Below are 19854 nucleotides of genomic sequence, written 5' to 3' on the forward strand. Positions count from 1 at the left end.
GCTTTTTCCCGCTGGTTCCAGCGGAAAAGTGACTTCAATGCATACCCTCTATACTGTATACCACAGAAAGCTCACTGTTCTGTTCGTGATGCTCGGAAATTGATATAAGAAGAAAAATATAAATATTTAATTGGGGTCTGGGTTTGTATGAATGTACAGTATCTCTGAACGGATCAGACTTCTGACTCCCACTTGAACACTTTGGCCAAACTCTAGAAATACATAAGTAGACAAGTGGCCAAGTGCAAACACTTGAGGGTATTTGGACGGACCTATTCATGAAAATCACCTCAAAATAATGATTTTATTCACTTATGATGATAATGAAATAATGATTTATTCACCTTTTCTAGTCTTTGGTTCAACTCATTGATTCGCGGAGTCATTTGCAGTGTTTCTCGAGGTATTAGCTCACCGAATGGAATTTTTTCAGTGAATACAATTTAAATTTTGTTCTGTTCCTCCAAAAAAGCTGTCATATGACTTTACAAGATTTAAAATATCATACGGACTACTTTCATTTAAAAACCTGTTTAGTGAGTTGAGCTTTAATTTGTGAACAAATCAAATCATTCATTAACGAATAATTAATTATATTTTGTGAACTAGCTCAAACCCCTTTCATTTAGCTCGAAAATAAATAATGATTTGTTCACTGCTTCTATTTTGTGGTTCGGCTCTGTCATGGTTCTTGAGTTAACAGCTCACTGTAGGGAAAGATTATGAGTAAATAATCACTGAAATTTGCAGCTTAAAAGTCTGCGTTCACTATCACCAGTGTAAACATTATACAGGTTCGCAACAAGGTAAATAAGACTTTTTTTCTAAATTACTGCTTATGTTAAAGTGGTTTCTTTCTTTTCAATCTGACAGATTTCCTCCAGTGTTTTCAACCAGTTGAATATGGTCTTCACAGCCTAAAATACATTTACCAGGCCATGTGTATAAAATATTCTCCACATTCCTCCAGTGCACTGTTTTTGTTTGACTTTTGTTTCAGACATGTTACATTTGTTGCACTGTCTAGCAGAGGAAGTTTCACGTTATCAGGATAAGCAGACCTGCCGTGAACGACGAACACAAGCAAAGAACGCGGTTCTGCGGAGGTGATGAAAGTCTCGGGTTGAAGATAAGTGCTTCAATGCTTCCTCTGAAGGGAGGCGACCGCTGCCGCAAAGAAATACCATAACTGGAGTTTCTGTTTTGACCTCGCTGGACTTCCTTTCCATTTTCCCCACTTCTCAGTTTGGCAATTCACAGCTTGCACTCAAAGGGACGCAACTTGATAGAGCGTCTTTTGAGCATTCCTGCCGGTTTCAGACATCAGGGACACTCTCGAGCCTCGTTGGTTTGACCTCGCTGGACTTTATTCCATTTTACCCTTTTCCTAGTTTGGCTACAAGTCATATCTGGCACTCAAAACAAGGCAACTTGCAATCTTTGGGTCTGCTAAAATTGAGCATCTCTCAATGTAATCGAGACCTGGGAATTTATCATACTCTAACAGAGAACCAAAATCAAGAAGCATCTTTAGAAAACTCACCATATGTCAGGAGAACTGGGATGGAATTAGAAGGAATTCAGGCTTCATTCTATGATAAGAGTGAACCATTGTACCCTCGCTGGTCTCTCAGCGCTCATGGATTTAATTAATGTGTGATGGTCACACTGGATGGTTGTGCGACTGCTGCACGTGGACATTAACCAGATGATTGAGTCAGACCGGAGGATAGTGCTATCTTGTCCCTCTCTGGTCTTCTTGACGGTATCGGTGGAGAGACCCAGTAGATGTTAGCTTTAATCCACTGCCAAACTTTCTTTTGGATTTTGCTTCTGAGATCTGGTCTTCTGGGCTAATTGGGAGAAAGACCTTGATCTCATAATCCTGTTTGAATGGTCTCTAAATGGATTTACAAACATGAGCGAGGCCTGAGGATCCTCCTGTGATGGACAGATGAATGGGCGTCCAACGCATTCCAGGTTTTTTGGGATCATCTTGACATTCTCTACTACTGTGGTTTGGGGTTTTAGTAATCTGTAAAATGAACGGAGGAATGGGCAGCTTGCGCTTGGAGGCCGCTGGAGTGTTGCGGACTGCTTTTGTCTCCGCCGAGAACCTTCAACTTACTCTGAAATCAGACTTCAGCTCGGAGGAACAGGCTCTGACCAACAACCACAGCAGTGGTAATAGGGGGAGAAACCAAGCAGAGGGTATGAGAAATGCTCAAGTAATGCCAAGAAAACCTATGTTTTCTGAGAATAAAAGTCATGATATTCAGCTAGATTAAATCACTTTAAAAAAAAAATCTTTGGTGGAAAAAATAGTCAGAGATGATCTAGTGGTTTTCAGTGCATTCTGCTCCTCATTTTCAAAGTGAAATATATCTGTCAGTTTCTCATCTTATTTTCTCATTCATTCAAACACCTCTTTATAATCAAGTTCCTTTTGCTGAAGTAATACTCATCTGTGACATGATAGCAAAATGTCTTTAAATTGTCTAAAGAACATGGTGTCTATGTAAATCTCACACGGTGTCTATGTAACTTATGATCTTCAAAAGATCATAAGATTTTATCAGAATTTTCATCAGATTTTGAGTGTTTTTATTTTAAAATGGTTTATTTGTTTTAGTTTTTTATTTTATAAATTAGTTTTTATGATTTAATATTGAATGTATTGTACAATATATTTCAGTGCTTGACCCATATGGCTACTATATGTGCTACTGTTCATATTTTGACATATAATTACATTAATATATATAGATTTGGCATACAGCTCATGAAAACCCAAAATTCCTATCTCAAAAAATTAGCATATCATGAAACGGTTCTCTAAACGAGCTATTAACCTAATCATCTGAATCAACTAATTAACTCTAAACACCTGCAAAAGATTCCTGAGGCTTTTAAAAACTCCCAGCCTGGTTCATTACTCAAAACCGCAATCATGGGTAAGACTGCCGACCTGACTGCTGTCCAGAAGGCCATCATTGACACCCTCAAGCGAGAGGGTAAGACACAGAAATAAATTTCTGAACGAATAGGCTGTTCCCAGAGTGCTGTATCAAGGCACCTCAGTGGGAAGTCTGTGGGAAGGAAAAAGTGTGGCAAAAAATGCTACACAACGAGAAGAGATGACTGGACCCTGAGGAAGATTGTGGAGAAGGACTGATTCCAGACCTTGGGGGACCTGCGGAAGCAGTGGACTGAGTCTGGAGTAGAAACATCCAGAGCCACCGTGCACAGGCGTGTACAGGAAATGGGCTACAGGTGCCGCATTCCCCAGGTCAAGCCACTTTGGTCTACAGAGAAGCAGCACTGGATTGTTGCTCAGTGGTCCAAAGTACTTTTTTCGGATGAAAGCAAATTTTGCATGTCATTCGGAAATCAAGGTGCCAGAGTCTGGAGGAAGACTGGGGAGAAGGAAATGCCAAAATGCCTGAAGTCCAGTGTCAAGTACCCACAGTCAGTGATGGTCTGGGGTGCCATGTCAGCTGCTGGTGTTGGTCCACTGTGTTTTATCAAGGGCAGGGTCAATGCAGCTCGCTATCAGGAGATTTTGGAGCACTTCATGCTTCCATCTGTTGAAAAGCTTTATGGAGATGAATATTTGGTTTTTCAGCACGACCTGGCACCTGCTCACAGTGCCAAATCCACTGGTAAATGGTTTACTGACCATGGTATTACTGTGCTCAATTGGCCTGCCAACTCTCCTGACCTGAACCCCATAGAGAATCTGTGGGATATTGTGAAGAGAAAGTTGAGAGACGCTAGACCCAACACTCTGGATGAGCTTAAGGCCGCTATCGAAGCATCCTGGGCCTCCATAACACCTCAGCAGTGCCACAGGCTGATCGCCTCCATGCCACGCCGTATTGAAGCAGTCATTTCTGCAAAAGGATTCCCGACCAAGTATTGAGTGCATAACTGAACATAATTATTTCAAGGTTGACTTTTTTTGTATTAAAAGCACTTTTCTTTTATTGGTCGGATGAAATATGCTAATTTTTTGAGACAGGAATTTTGGGTTCTCATGAGGTCTATGCCAAAATCATCAGTATTAAAACAATAAAAGACCTGAAATATTTCAGTTGGTGTGCAAAGAATCTAAAATATATGAAAGTTTAATTTGTATTATTACATTATGGAAAATAATGAACTTTTATCACAATATGCAATTTATTTGAGAAGGACCTGTATGAATATGTGTGTGTGTGTGTGTGTGTGTGTATATATATATATATATATATATATATTTGAGGTGACTATAAACACATGATCACCACTGACAGATGACGTGAATAACACTGATTATCTCTTCATCACGGCACCAGTTAGTGGTTGGGATATATTAGGCAGAAAGTGAACATTTTGTCCTCAAAATTGATGTGTTAGATGCAGGAAAAATGGGCGTTTGAGCAAATTTGACAAGGGCAAAATTGTGATGGCTAGACAACTGCTTCAGAGCATCTCCAAAACTGCACAAGTAACTCCAGGAGTTAATGCTGGTTCTGATAGAAAGTTGTAAGAATACACCGTGCAACACAGTTTGTTCTGTAATAGGCTGCATGGGACCAGTCAGGATGCCCATCCTGACCCCTGTCCACCGCCGAAAGTGCCAACAGTGGGCACGTGAGCATCAGAACTAGACAACCAAGCAATGGATGAAAGCCTGGTCTGATGAATCACGCTTTCTTTTACATTACGTGGATGGGCGGGGCTTGTGTGTCACCTACCTGGGGAACACATGGCACCAGAATGCACTATGCAAAGAAGGCAAGTGATGCTTTGGGCAATGTTCTGCTGGGGAACATTGGGTCCTGCCATCCATGTGGGTGTTAATTTGACACGTTCCACCTACCTAAGCATTGTTGCAGACCATCTAAACCCTTTCACGGAAACTGTATTCCCTGATGGCTGTGGCCTCTTTCAGCAGGATAATGCGCTCTGCCACAAAACAAAAATGGTTCAGGAATAGTTTGAGGAGCACAACAACAAGTTTGATACTGATTGATAACAACATTGATAATAACTGAGTATATTAGAATCATAATTCGACACTGAAGACTGGAGTAATGATGCTGAAAATTCAGCTTTGTTCACAGGAACAAATTATATTTTAAAGAACCAATATTTTAAAATGTAGTAATATTTCACAATATTACTGATTTTCAGTATTTTTTTTTAATCAAATAAATGCAGACATGATTAGCATAAGACATTTAAAAAACATTAAAATTGAGTAATGTTTCCAAACATTTGACCTGTATTCAAACATTTCAAACACGCATGTTCTATGCGTGTGTAGTTCATTCATTGACATTCAGTAGAACTTTTTATTTACTGTATAAAACATGTATGAACTTTTTAAAACTTTTGTTTAAAAGTGAGCTAATGTAATTGTGAATAATCTATTTCTCTGCAGGAATGAAGATCTGAAGGAGATGCTGGAAAGCAACAAAGAGTCTCTGAAGCTGGAGGCTATGAAGAGGATAGTCGGGGTATGTCATACTGAGAGACGGAGGACACCTCTATTTAAGATCGTATTCAAAGTGACTACATTCATAAAAGTCATAAAAAACATCAGTGTGGGTCTTCATTCTCCATTTTCATGTCTTTCTATTAGTTGATTGCCAAGGGAAAGAATGCATCCGAACTTTTTCCAGCAGTGGTGAAGAACGTTGCAAGTAAAAACATTGAGGTAAGAAAAGCTATAAAATACACTGACTGACATGCTCAAAAGTGCACACAAACCCTCACACAACCTGCACAAATGTTTAATCTGTTTTCCTTGTGTTTTTTGCGCTGATTTGATTTGAGAGTGAAAATCGTTCGACAGTTGTGAGGACCCTGTGGACGGAGTTATTTTTAATCAGGCATCTGACAGGGAAGCCCTTCTTGATGAAAAATTAATGGTTAGATGGAAAGATTAATGTTTGGACAGGATGATGGAAAGACATGAGAGGTGGTTGGGAAAAACGTCCAAGCTGAAGAGGACGGCTGGTGTTTTGAGGGCCTGGTGTGTAATTGGTGACCTAGGGGCCCAGTCACGTACTCTCTGTCTCCCTCACGTCTGAAGCTCTGCGCTGGGCAGCTGTGTGCCGAATGCTGCCACCCTCTGGAGCTCAGAGACGCGGGGAATCTGGCATTGATCCACACACACACACACACACACACACACACACACACACACACACACACACACACACACTCATGAGACAAGACCACAGGTGTCAGCTGGAACCATTGATCCACCTGCAGGGTTACACACACACACACACACACACTCATGAGACAAGACCACAGGTGTTAGCTGGAACCATTGATCCACCTTCATGGTTACACACACACACACACACACACACACACACACACACACACACACACACACACACACACACACACACACACACACACCCACACACACACACACACACACACACACACACACACACACAAACTCATACAACTGACCCTTCAGCTCCACCCAACTTTAGTTACTGTTGCTAACTGAGACGAGCTTAAAAGAATATTCTCTATGATTTAATTAGATTAATTTTAGTAAAATGTTCTTTATTGATATTATTATTTGTGTGGGGGTGGGGTGGGGGATATTTAAGTTATGGTATTACAATCATCAAACTGTTCTCTTCTCCAAAGTAATTGTAAAATTACACTGTAATGCTTCAATGCTTTTTGATGGCATAACTCCAAAATATGAGGAGATCCATTCATGAGTCCCCTTTCCAAAAAAAATTAAGCTGGCGATATTTTCTTTTAATATAGAAAGACCCATTCATGATGTGAAATATAATAATACTATAAATGTTGCTATATATTACTTGCTGTTAGGTTGAGATCTTTTTTATATAATGTCTGTTAATTATAATGAAGTTGAATGAAATGTTTTTGCTTTTACTTTAATAACTTATTCTATTATTTGATTGTATTACTACTTTTATTTAGCTTTATTACTTTTAATCCTACTTCTATTAATTGCCTTTCTCCAGTGTATCCTCTGGCATCTCCTTGCATCTTCAGTTTGAAATCCTCTGGTTTAATCCACAGCCTTCTTACTAATTATTAAAGATTTGGCAAACAAATCAGAATAGCACTTTTTTTTTTCACTTGTTCCGTGTGTCCCTATTTTAAATGACCCAGCTGCAACAATCTTGCATGAAAAACAAACCCTCTGTTTCTCATATAATTCTGTTTCATAAATGCCAGCGGTTCATTTAGCCGCTGTCTAATTAACATGCGCACGGATGCTCCAATCCCTGATCAGCAGGCCGCTGTATGTAAATGTGATTAACCACAGGGGCAGATGGGTAATGTCTCTCTTTATGAAGTGAGTGATGTTTTTCCATTTGGCTGGTAATCGCCGTGGTGATGATGATGGAATGCGTCGCCGTGACTCCCTGATCGCTAATGACCTCTTGTCACCTCGAGAGCTGGACGCAATTATACGGAGGGCCGACCTTTGACCCTTCACCTTTGAGCACAAGCAGATCAGACCGTTTCATGATAGACTCCGGGTTATTAAGATGAAAAATGAGTTTGGGATAGGATGATGCTTGTTTATCTGATTCTTAAAGTGTTGCATTTCTTTTCTGAAGTGTTTTATAGGAAACTTGAAAACAACAGCAAATCAACCCAGAATAACTGGATTGTTTTTAATATTTTGTGCGTGTGTGTTTGTGTATGTTTTAGCTAAAGAAGTTGGTGTACGTGTACCTTGTCCGGTATGCCGAGGAACAGCAGGATCTCGCTCTCCTGTCAATCAGCACCTTCCAGCGGGCCCTCAAGGTAAGCCAGGCCCATTTCTTCTCCATTGGTTGAACATTTCAGTGCTTTAACATTTGAAAATGAATTAAAACAGCCATACGTATTAGTATGGTAATTTTACAGCTATGTAAAATAAAATTACTACATTATTTTTCTAAATACTTTTATTTTAGTGAAATATTACAATAGTGATACAGGTCCTTCTCAAAAAATTAGCATATTGCGATAAAGTTCATTATTTTACATAATGTAATGATAAAAATTAAACTTTCAAATATTTTAGATTCATTGCACACCAACTGAAATATTTCAGGTCTTTTTTAATACTGATGATTTTGGCATACATATTATCACAATATGCTAAGTTTTTGAGAAGGACCTGTATTATATTTTTAAAGTGCTGTCAAGTTGATTAAAAGTTTTTGTTTAAATAATATGAGTGTGTGTATATGAATTTTCTGTATGTATGCATGTATGTGTGTGTATGGATTTTGTGTGTGTGTGTGTGTGTGCATATATATATATATATATATATATATATATATATATATATATATATATATATATATATATGTGTGTGTGTGTATATATATATAGGTATATATATATAAAAATGTATGTCTGTGTATGTATATATTATGTAAACAAAAACTTGTTAGTTGCGATTAATTGCGATTTGACAGCACTTTTTTTGTTGTAAAAATCATAATATATCATTAATTATTAATTTATAATTTATAATAAATAATTATAATTTATAGCCATAACATTTTGGCCCCCCAAAATCCCCCCCCCCCCCCCCCCATTATGCTTTGCACCTTTTGCCTGTATTTTAGATCAGCACTAATTTAACACGTTTTCATAATTTGTGTGTGTGTGCGCGTGTGTGTGTAGGATCCTAATCAGCTGATCAGAGCGAGCGCTCTCAGGGTCCTGTCCAGTATCAGAGTTCCCATCATCGTTCCCATCATGATGCTGGCCATCAAAGAAGCAGCCACCGACCTTTCACCTTACGTCCGGAAAACTGCTGCTCACGCCATTCAGAAACTCTACAGGTAATCTACGCTTTCACACAGATGCTCTCACTCAATGTAAACAACTAAAGGTGTTTTACACACGTCTCTGCTTTTCTCTTTCAGTCTGGACCCTGATCAAAAGGAACATCTGATCGAAGTGATTGAGAAACTCCTGAAAGACAAAAGCACGGTAAAATATCTCAAAACACACACACACAAACACAATCAGTTTTTCTATTCTAGAGCTGTTACTATCATTAAATTATCATCTTGCTGGTTAATAATAGTTAATTAATTGTCCTACACATAATTGAGATTTAATAGAACGTAATGGTCTGTTTTGCATTTAAAATGCATGTTTATTTTATGAATGGTTTTTCCTTATTAAGTAATTATAAAATAATAAGTGGTGTTGAAGTAAACGGAAACACTTTAGTTTAGGCCCAATTCTCACTATTAACTAGTTGCATATTACTAGGATATTGGCTTTTTATTAATATTTATAAAACACATATTAAGGCGCTGATATACTTTAAGTAAAAATCGAAGAATGAAATGTGTCGTCATTTTGAACAAAATCTGGCTGAAACGAAGTTCGTATTGGGAGTACGAAACACCTTGGCAAAGCGAACTTTACGGAAAAGTTTGCTCCGACTGGTAAACATCTTTGTACTACCATTGGTCCATTGCGATTACATGATAGGTAAGTGTGTGCGAAGGCTCCGCCAGCTTTCACATGGAAATCTTTTCTGGTTCATTTTGCCTGTTCAGCCAGTTATGGTCAGATGTCCAACATGAACCCACAGAAGTTGTACTTCTGATGAAACGAGACACTGACACTGTTTTTCATGTTTTATACAGTAAAGCTGGTTGATTTTAAGCAATCTGTTATATGAAGTGTTTACTTAACGTTTATAAATAAACGTAAAGTGGCTTTAATGGAGTGCTGCAGAGCTTGTGCAAACCACGTTGCTATGATCAGATGCTCTTCTAATGCTTAATTTAAAAATGCTTGTTGTTTTCTCGGTTTGGTTATGTCTAACCATCGCACTTATCAGTTAGGGTGGAGTTGTATGTTCGATAATAGTATATCTTTGGTCGCGTATTACAAACTTTGCTTTGCTTACAAACCCGAAAAAAAGAAGAAAAAATTACTTTGCCGTGAGTGTATCGGGCCTGTTAGTGCCTTGTTCTGCATGAACTTATTCCACATTCCTAATCTTAGCCAATTCCTACCCAACACCTAAACTTAACAGCTACCTTACTAACTATTAATAAAAGCAGTTATTAGGAGTTTCATGAGGCAAAATTTGTAGTTTAGGATTAGTTCATTTTAAAATGAAAATTAGCCCATATTTTACTGACCCTCAAGCCACCCTAGGTGTACAGTGGGGCAAAAAAGTATTTAGTCAGCCACCAGTTGTGCAAGTTCTCCCACTTAAAAAGATGATAGATGCCTGTAATTTTCATCATAGGTACACTTCAATTATGAGAGACAGAATGAGAAGAAAAAACAGAAAATAATTTATTTGCAAATTATGGTGGAAATTAATTATTTGGTCACCTACAAGAAAGTACAATTCCTGGCTCTTGCAGACTTGTAACTTCTTCTTTAAAAGGCTCCTCTGTCTTCCACTCGTTACCTGTATTAATGGCACCTGTTTGAACTCGTTATTGGTATGAAAATTGTAGACCTGCACCAGGCTGGGAAGACTGAATCTGCAATAGGTAAGCAGCTTGGTGTGAAGAAATCAACTGTGGGAGCAATTATTAGAAAATGGAAGACATACGAGACCACTGATAAGCTTCCTCGATCTGGTGCTCCATGCAAGATTGCACCCCATAGGGTCAAAATGATCACAAGAACAGTGAGAAAAAATCCCAGAACCACACAGGACCTAGTAAATGATCTGCAGAGGGCTGTGACCAAAGTAACAAACGCTACCATCAGTAACACACTACGCCGCCAGGACTCAAATGCTGCAGTGCCAGACGTGTCCCCCTGCTTAAGCCTGTACATGTCCGGGCCCGTCTGAATTTTGCTAGAGAGCATTTGGATGATCCAGAAGAGGATTGGAAGAATGTCATATAATCAGAGGAAACCAAAATAGAACTTTTTGGTAAAAACATAACTTGTCGTGTTTGGAGGAGAAAGAATGCTGAGTTGCACCATACCTACTATGAAGCAGGGGGGTGTAAACATCATGCTTTGGGGCTGTTTTTCTGCAAAGGGACCAGGACAACTGTCCGTGTAAAGGAAAGAATGAATGGGGCGATGTATCTTGAGATTTTGAGTAAAAACCAGCAAGGGCATTGACTTCCATCAGCAAAGGCATTGAAGATGAAATGTGGCTGGGTCTTTCAGCATAAAAATGATCCCAAACACACTGTTGGGGCAACGAAGCATTTCAAGGTCCTGGAGTGGCCTAGCCAGTCCCCAGATCTCAACCCCATTGAAAATCTTTGTAGGGAGTTGAAAATCAGTGTAGCCCAGCAACTGCCCCAAAACAGAACTGCTCTAGAGAAGATCTGCATGGAGGAATGGGCCAAACTACCAGCAACAGTGGGTAAAAACCTTGTGGCAACTTACAGAAAACGTTTGACCTCATTGCCAACAAAGGGTTAATACCACATACTTTTTTTACCACATATGGAAGAACTTGCACTACTGGTGGCTGACTAAACTAAGTTATATTAATAAATATCCTGATGCTTCCAAGCTTTATAATGGCAGTAAACGGGGCCCACGAGTTTAAAGCGCAAAAAATTGCATCCATCCATCGTTGGATTACAATGTTACACTTTGTATGTTTATTAATATGACTCTGATTGTGTTCACCTGAAAGAAGAAAGTAATATACACCTAGAATAGCTTGAGGGTAAGTAAATCAATGAATAATTGTCATTTTAAAGTTAACTAATCCTTTAATGCTTGGTTGATAGTGAGAACTGGACCCTAATTTAAAGCGTGACCTATTAAACTAATCAAGCCCAAGCCATTGATTTGCATTTAACTTTTACAGCTCTTAACCACCAGATGGTGCAATAACACCACATTGCTTCCTATCTCACCTCTCTATCCCCATTCTTCTCTCCATCTGAAACACTACTTGCAGTAAAATAAACATTTTGTGAACTCAAAATATCCCCACCAGGGCCTTGGATAAAGTCTGCACAATGCATTATCATAAAGCATGTCTGCTGGACTCGCTCATTGCTGCTAACTTTTGATCTGAATTATGTTTGCTCACGATGTGGGGTTTCAGCTCACGTTGTCATGTTTTTTAGCTTCATGGGCTTTTAGTGCAGAGCTGTATTTCACCTGTAGAGCCTCCCGAATATACGCTGGTAAATGTTTATTGTGACATACAGTTATAGACATCTCTTTAAGCTTCCAGTGTACGATGGTGCGTACGTGTGTACAGGAAGCTCACTGGGATTTGTGTTCCTGCTCAAGAAATATGAGCGCGTGTGTGTCTTCAGTCTGACCGGCAAGCACAGCATCAATCACAGCGGCGGCGTTCCAGCGTCTCTCTCTATCTCTCCTCGCTCGCTGATGACCCAGCATTCCCTGTTTCCTCTCCCGTCAGTACGCCCGGCCTTAATTAGAATTCATGACAAAATGGATCCAGGGAAACGTCCTGTACCCTTCATAATTTTACAGGAAATTTATTGTTATTAGAGGAACCATTTGCTTAGTGTGATTTTTCCATTAAGGTCTTGTCAAGCAGCAGAGATAGCAGAGGTTTGTTGATGAGGTGTGTGTAAGTAAGAGCTTTGTTGATGGTGGATGGAGTTTACCTTGGAGATCTTGTTGGGTAATATGGGAGCAGAAAGATGGGGAGAGGATAGCTAAAGATGAACAGTAAATGGAGTAAATAGAAAGGGAGACCAAAAACAACTGTTACATCAGTAGAACCAGTAGAAGGAGTGTCAGTTTTAAGCCACCAAAACAAGTCCTGACCATAGAAATAAGATGGTCTGGCTAGACCCATACAGATGCTCAGATCGGACTGAGATCTTAAGGATTTGGCCAAACATTTTCAACTCTTCATCTCTTCAACTCTTCCTCAAACCATTCCTGAACAAAGTGGCAGGGCCATTATCCTGCCGAAAGAGGCCACTTCCAGCAGGGAACACCAATGTCATGAAGGGGTGTACCTGGTCTGCAATAAATGTATGTCCACATGAATGGCCAGACCCAGGGTTTCCCAGCATAACATTGCCCGGAGCATCACACTCCCTCCACCGACTTGTCGTCGTTTAACAGTGCGTCCTGGTGCCATCACTTCCCCAGGTAAACGGAAAGAAAACAGGACTCATTGGACCAGGCACCCTTCTTCAACTGCCCCAAGGTCCAGTTACAAAGCCAAAGACTATAGATATAGAAGACGGTTAACTCTTATTACTTATTAATGGAGAATCTACAATGTGCAGTATGGCAGAATACGTCCTGCCTTGTAAGTAAAAGAGCCAATCGCTGATTTGTAAAGTTGTTGCGTCACTGCAGCTGCTGGTAGAAACCAGAGTCAGGCTTATGACTGCACATGTGAATTGGCTAGTCTTGCCCCAAAAAAATGGATTTTATTGGATTAGTGCACCCAAAAATAAACATTTTGTCATTAATTACTCACCCTTACGCTGTTCCAAACCTGTAAGACACAGTTCATCTTCGGAAACACAAATTAAGATATTTTTTGTGAAATCCTAGAGGTTTCTGACTCTTCCGTTGGCATCCATGTCATTGCAACTTTTAAGGCCCTGAAAGGTGGTAAAGACATTGTTAAAATAGTCCATGTGACTCCAGTGGTTCAACCTTAATGTTATGAAGCGATGAGAATTTTTTGTGCACAGAAAAAAAAAAAAATAATGTCTTTAATCAACAATTTCTTCTCGTCTGTGTCAGTCTCCTACGCTGTTGACGTAGGAAGGCCAGTGCAGTGCTTCCAGGTTCTACGTCAGAACGCCGGCTCACCATTGGCTGACGCTGTTCACGTGAGCACCACGTGTGTGATGCCGACGCAGGAACTGGTTAATAATGAGCCGGCGTTTTGTTGTAGAATCTGGAGGTGCTACAATGTTTTTAAAAGACTTGGTCTTTTATGCCTGAAATAGCTGCCTGGAGGTGTTGCAAATATGGCCGCCAAGTGAACAGACTTTCTTGAAAGGGACTTTGCTGACACTCATGCCCTTTGGAGGTACATTCGACGGTGGACAGGGTCATCATTGGCATTCTGATTGGTCTGCGGTCTGCGTCAGAGCGATGCACTGTGTGTTGTGACACATTCCTTCAATAATCATTTTGTATGACTTGTGCCACAGTAGACCTTCTGTTGGCTCAGACCATACGGGGAAAGCCTTTGTTGCCCTTATGCATCAGTGAGCCTTGGCCGTCCAAACAGTGTGTCGCCGGTTTGTGGTTTGTCCCTCCGTGGACCACTGTTGGTATATTCAAAATATTTATATTTATGCCCATTTTTTTCAGTTCACCTGCCACTGTGCAATGTGGCAAAAAAGTTTATATGCATTCTTTTTGTAAAGGTTTAAGTGATCCGTTACATGCAATTTCCTTTCTCAGAGCTGAAATTGATGTCACATGATGATAAATGAAGCACCTGACCTGCTCAAATCTCTCTCTCTCTCTCTCTCTCTCTCTCTCTCTCTCTCTCTCTCTCTCTCTCTCTCTCTCTCTCTCTCTCTCTCTCTCTCTCTCTCTCTCTCTCTCTCTCTCTCTCTCTCTCTCTCTCTCTCTCTCTCTCTCTCTCTCTCTCTGTTGTTTTCACACACTCCCTTTCATATACTGTAGTTCATTAGTCTAAAGTGAGAGTGGTGTGTTATATTAGCTCGGTGGGAAGCAGAACAGGTTGTCATCTTCCAAGCATCTGTTTGTTTTGAGACCACACTGAGGTTTGTAATTACGACGCATATATAACCTAATCAGCTTAATTTGCAATTATAAACCTCCAGCACAACTTTAGGGTTGCTGCAGGAGAAACGGGTGAGTGATAATTGCACAGAAGCTGTGGAGGTGTTTGTGTGTGAATTTATTTATTTATTTATTTTCTTCCTCCCTTATTTTTTTAAATGATTTTTCAATTAACCCCTTTATTGCTGTGTGCTTTTTTTCTGCATTGTGGCTGATTTGTAGCTAGTACTTCTCAAAAATGGTCAATCCCCCCCCCCATTCATTCTATGGCAATGCTTTTTCTTTTTCTTTTACGCCTTTTTTAAATTATGTTCACGATTTTGTGTGTGTGTGTGTGTGTGTGTGTGTGTGTGTGTGTGTGTATGTGCGTTCATATAGCAAGTGCCACAAGTCACCAAGTGTCATACCATTCCGATGAAGTGAAAGAATAAAAAGAAAAAAGTGCAGAAGAGCCCAGAGGGTCAAATATCTTGCTTTGGAACCAAGCGACAACCTCCCTCAGTTTCTGTTGAAGCCAATATGGAAGTTACTTAAACTGCAATTCATCGACTGGCCACTAGGCTCCAGGAGGGAGCAGAATCTCATTGAGCCCCATGTTAAAATGCCCAACTTTACAGCAAATAAAAACATGTTTACAACGTGGTACAAATTGCGGATTTGGTCTATACGGCTAATTTTGCCCTTCATGACAACTGGGGGGGGGGTCTACTTTAGTGGCTCTTCAGAACCCTATGGATGGCATCACGGACACTATGTCCCTGTTTTTTTAACAGTCTACGTTTGGAACAGCCAACATTAATGATATGTAATTATTTGATTGACACCCCTGGAATGTGTGACAACCAATCAAAATCAAAACTTAAATTTACTGCTGTACCACAGTGTGAAATAACCACTTCTAACAGGCCGCTAACTTTTAAATCCTGTTGTTTGTCATGTGCTTTTTTGTAGCTGGTTGCTGGCAGTGTGGTGATGGCATTTGAGGAAGTGTGCCCAGAACGGATCGACTTGATCCATAAGAACTATCGGAAGCTGTGTAACATGCTGGTGGATGTGGAGGAGTGGGGTCAGGTCGTCATCATACACATGCTGACACGCTACGCCAGGACGCAGTTTGTTAGCCCGTGGAAAGAGGTGAGCTTGTGTGTGTGTGTGTGTGTGTGTGTGTGTGTGTGTGTGTTTCCTTTAAATCATTAAGCACACATTGCATTTATTTATTATTTACATATTTTTAAAGCTTAGCTGTCAAGAAAAGCCGTTTTAGTTGGAAACGAAATTGCTGATCTGAATTTTTTTTTTTTATCTTTTTCAATGCTAGCATTGAGGGTTTCAGGTATGAAGGAGTGTTGGAGAGAGGACTTGTATATGCTGTTACTCTAAACAATGCGTTGTAGAGGCTTTAATCATTTTTGGTTTGATTTATTGATTCATTCGATTTTTGTATTCATTTGTTTATTAATCATATGTGTGATTGTAGGATGCCGTGTTTGATGAAAATAGCGAGAAAATGTTTTACGATTCCGAGGAAGAGAGGAGAGTGGACGAATCTAAACCGTACATCATGGATCCAGACCACAGACTCCTGCTTAGAAACACTAAACCACTGTTACAGAGCAGAAACACTGCAGTGAGTACAGACACACAGACACACACACACAGACACACACACACAGACACACACAGACACAGAATAGATGTTGCTTTGGAATTTAAAATAATGATACAACAATATTAATCGTGATAATTATTAATAATGTATTATTAATAACAATAAGATAATAATCATATTATATTATTTTAAATTACAAAAATTGTTAATCTGATATACAAAAATGAATGTTTTCATAATAATACAAATAATAATATTATATGAATTTATTTCATTTAATATTGTTTGAGTATTTATTTTTGTCGAAAGTGAGATGAATAGCCTCAGGCTGAAAAAATGCAAATTCACACCTGTACAGTAGCTCAAACAAACCTTTCAGCTGTTCAGCCATTCTAGATTACAGGAGAAGGCAGGAGACGAAAGTTTAACACTCTTGACTACAGCAATAAAAAAACACAAGGAAAAAAAAGAAAACCCAATCTGATGTTTGTGTAAATTAATTTTTGCTTATTAATATGGTTGAATTGGATCATTGAAGGTCAGCAGCAAAGCGATTGGTTAGTAAAGTAAGATTTAAGTAAATATAAGTATATTTATGGTATTTAACGTTTTAATTATTTCAGGTTTGGTAATATTCTACGTTTTGCTGTTCATATTAATTTTGAGGAATGCTGAATCTGTTTTTATGAGAGAAATAACCCTAATGTTCACACAGTGCACACAACATGGGGACAAGAGAGCTATCAGTTTAAGGGTTAGGTCACCCAAAAATGAAAAATCTGTCGTTAATTGCTCACCATCATGCCATTCCAAACCCATTAGACGCCTAAATCTGTTCATAATATTATAACGCAATCGAGTCTCTTCAGAAAATTTTGAAATAAACCACTTAATATGGATTAGTTTTACTATCTCTTTGTGGATTTGTTTAATTGCAAATTGGTAGTTATAGCTTGTCAATGGAAAATTACTCAGATTTCATTAAAAAAAAAAAAAAAAAAATCCTCATTTGTGTTGAATTGATCCAAAATGATTGACAGATTGACAGAATTTTCATTTTGGGGGAAGTAACCCTTTAATAATTGGGAAACCAAAGTAACATGCATTACTTATTTGAAAAAATCAGATGTGTTGGTGTAAAGTAATGTTACATTAGTTATTTTTAAAAAGTCATCTGATTATGTTACTTGTAACTTGTTGGCCCCGTTCACTGCCCTTACTGGTTGTATCAAATATTATTAAAATGTATTTTAAACATTATTTGTAAAAATACAAAATAATAATATAATTAGATGACAAAAAATAAGTATGAAAGTTGTCTAAATTGTTCTTTTGAAGCTTTATTAGGTGGATAAACTTCTAGTCAAGCATTACAGATGTAAATACTGTAGGTGAAGTTTGCTTCAGTTGAACCGTGTTTAGCTAATAGTTACATTTATTTTGCTTTAATAATTCATATTTAACCTGTAATACACTTATATATCCACACACATCTGCGCTCTCCATTTTCAATCTTTCTCCCTCTCTTGTGCTTTTTCATTTTTGAGCAATAGTGAAGGCCTTCAGGACGCACCTGAGTGTGTGTGTGTGTGTGTGTGTGTGTGTGTGTGTGTGTGTGTGTGTGTTTAAGTGTGAGGGTGTGTGAGTGTGAGGGTGTGTGAGTGTTTGGACCAAGGCTGTGTCAGACACAGCTCAATCACGTTACATACACTCAGCCTTAGAAATGTGCTCAGAAAATGTTATTCCTTCCAACATCACACACACAGAGTGACTCAAGTGCTCCATCAACCTGGACTCAAGGTCTGTGTGTATGTGTGTGTTTTTTTAAGTGTGTGTATGTGTGATATGTTTTGATTAAAACTTGTCCTGCTTTGTTCTACACTCAGTGTGCACTCTGTCTTTATCAGCTCTCTCTCTTCCTCTCTCTGCTGGTTTAGCGGTTGATGTGTTGAAGTCTGCTGTCCTGTTCGTATATTGGGGTCAAAGTAATTTGGGGAAGACAAAATCATTACATACATTGAAGGCTTCCTAATCTATCACCATCTGTCTCTTTTTCTATCTCTCTCAAACCCTACTCTTCTTCTTTCTCTGACTTCACATTTCTCTGGGACTCTTCACTACGTCTCCTATTAATCTGTCTTCCTTTTTTTATAGGTTACTTTTTATGTTCTCCTGTCTTACCTGTCTATCTCTTACCCTCACTCCCTTTATAAAAACATTCCATGGAAAAAGCATGTTAATATCATGTTTTTGGATGCAACAGTGCTTGAAATTCTTTGAAGTCCTTTATTAATATACAAAAATTCTCTATTTTTAGGTTGTGATGGCAGTATCTCAGCTCTACTGGCATTTGGCCCCTAAACATGAAATTAGCATTGTCACCAAGTCCCTGGTCAGACTCTTGAGGAGCCACAGGTAACACACTATGAGAGAAATGGGATGGAAATATCATTATTGACAAATCTCTCAATCTAATTCCTGTTTTTGTTTTCCTTCTTTGCTCTTTTAGGGAAGTTCAATATGTTGTGTTGCAGAACATCGCCACCATGTCTATTCAGAGGAAGGTACAGACTCAGTGAAACATTCAACATATTATTAACAATGCTAATGATTTACAAGCAATTAGTCTAAATATACTAGTCTATTTTAGGTGTGTATATACAGAGGTAAAATCAGAGGTAGGCCGAAAAATGCTAAGGGAAATCATGAGGTAAAATATAAAGTAAATTTCATAGTAAAATAACTGAGGTAAACACTAAGGTAAAATGAGATGTAATAGGCCTCAATTCTGAGGGAAATCATGCAGGAAATTATGAAGTTAATCATAAGGTAAGATCTGAGGTAAACACTGAAGCAAAGTCAGTGGAAGGCCTAGATTCTGGGGGAAATTGTAAGTTAAAATATGAAGTACATTGCATGGTAATGTATCTGAGGTAAATACTGAGGTAAAATGTGAGCTAGGCCTCAATTATCATGTAAATCATGGGGTAATATATGAGGTAAATCATAAGGTTGGTTTGAGGGAAACACTGAGGTAAAGTGAGAGGTAATCCTCAATTCTGAGGTAAATCATGCAGGAAAATATGCAGTAAATCATAAGGTAAGATCTGAGGTAAACACTGAAGAAAAATCAATGGAAGGCCTTGATTCTGAGGAAGATCATGAGGTAAAATATTAAATAAATTTGATTTAATATAATTGAGGTAAACACTGAGGTAAAATAAGAGGTAGGCCTCAATTCTGAGGGATATGAAGTTAATCACAAAGTAATTAATATCTGAGGTAAACACAGAGGTAAAATGAGAGGTAGGCCTCAATTCTGAAGAAAATTTATAGGTAAACTATTAAGTAAATCACAAAAGTAAATCACAAGGTGATATTTGAGGTGTAAACAGGTAAAATGAGAAGTACGGCTAAATCATGAAGTAAATGGTAAACTAAATTGCGTGGTAATATACCTGAGGGAAACACTGAAATAAAATAAGAGGTAGGCCTCAAATTCAAAAGGAAATCTG

At 38.7% G+C, this 19854-nt stretch overlaps 1 protein-coding gene across 1 annotated transcript in view; it reads left to right on the forward strand.

The window, feature by feature from the left end:
* Positions 1 to 19854, forward strand: part of ap3b1a (adaptor related protein complex 3 subunit beta 1a) — a 71576-nt gene that overhangs the window by 7050 nt on the left and 44672 nt on the right. The window contains exons 2-10 of the mRNA XM_067423243.1: positions 5429 to 5504; positions 5630 to 5704; positions 7714 to 7809; positions 8683 to 8843; positions 8928 to 8994; positions 15682 to 15864; positions 16208 to 16357; positions 18657 to 18754; positions 18849 to 18903. Of these exons, the coding sequence (XP_067279344.1) occupies positions 5429 to 5504; positions 5630 to 5704; positions 7714 to 7809; positions 8683 to 8843; positions 8928 to 8994; positions 15682 to 15864; positions 16208 to 16357; positions 18657 to 18754; positions 18849 to 18903 (961 nt within the window). The remainder of the gene's footprint in view (positions 1 to 5428; positions 5505 to 5629; positions 5705 to 7713; positions 7810 to 8682; positions 8844 to 8927; positions 8995 to 15681; positions 15865 to 16207; positions 16358 to 18656; positions 18755 to 18848; positions 18904 to 19854) is intronic.

This window comes from Pseudorasbora parva, chromosome 18, assembly GCF_024679245.1.
Source record: "Pseudorasbora parva isolate DD20220531a chromosome 18, ASM2467924v1, whole genome shotgun sequence".
Lineage (NCBI taxonomy): Eukaryota > Metazoa > Chordata > Actinopteri > Cypriniformes > Gobionidae > Pseudorasbora > Pseudorasbora parva.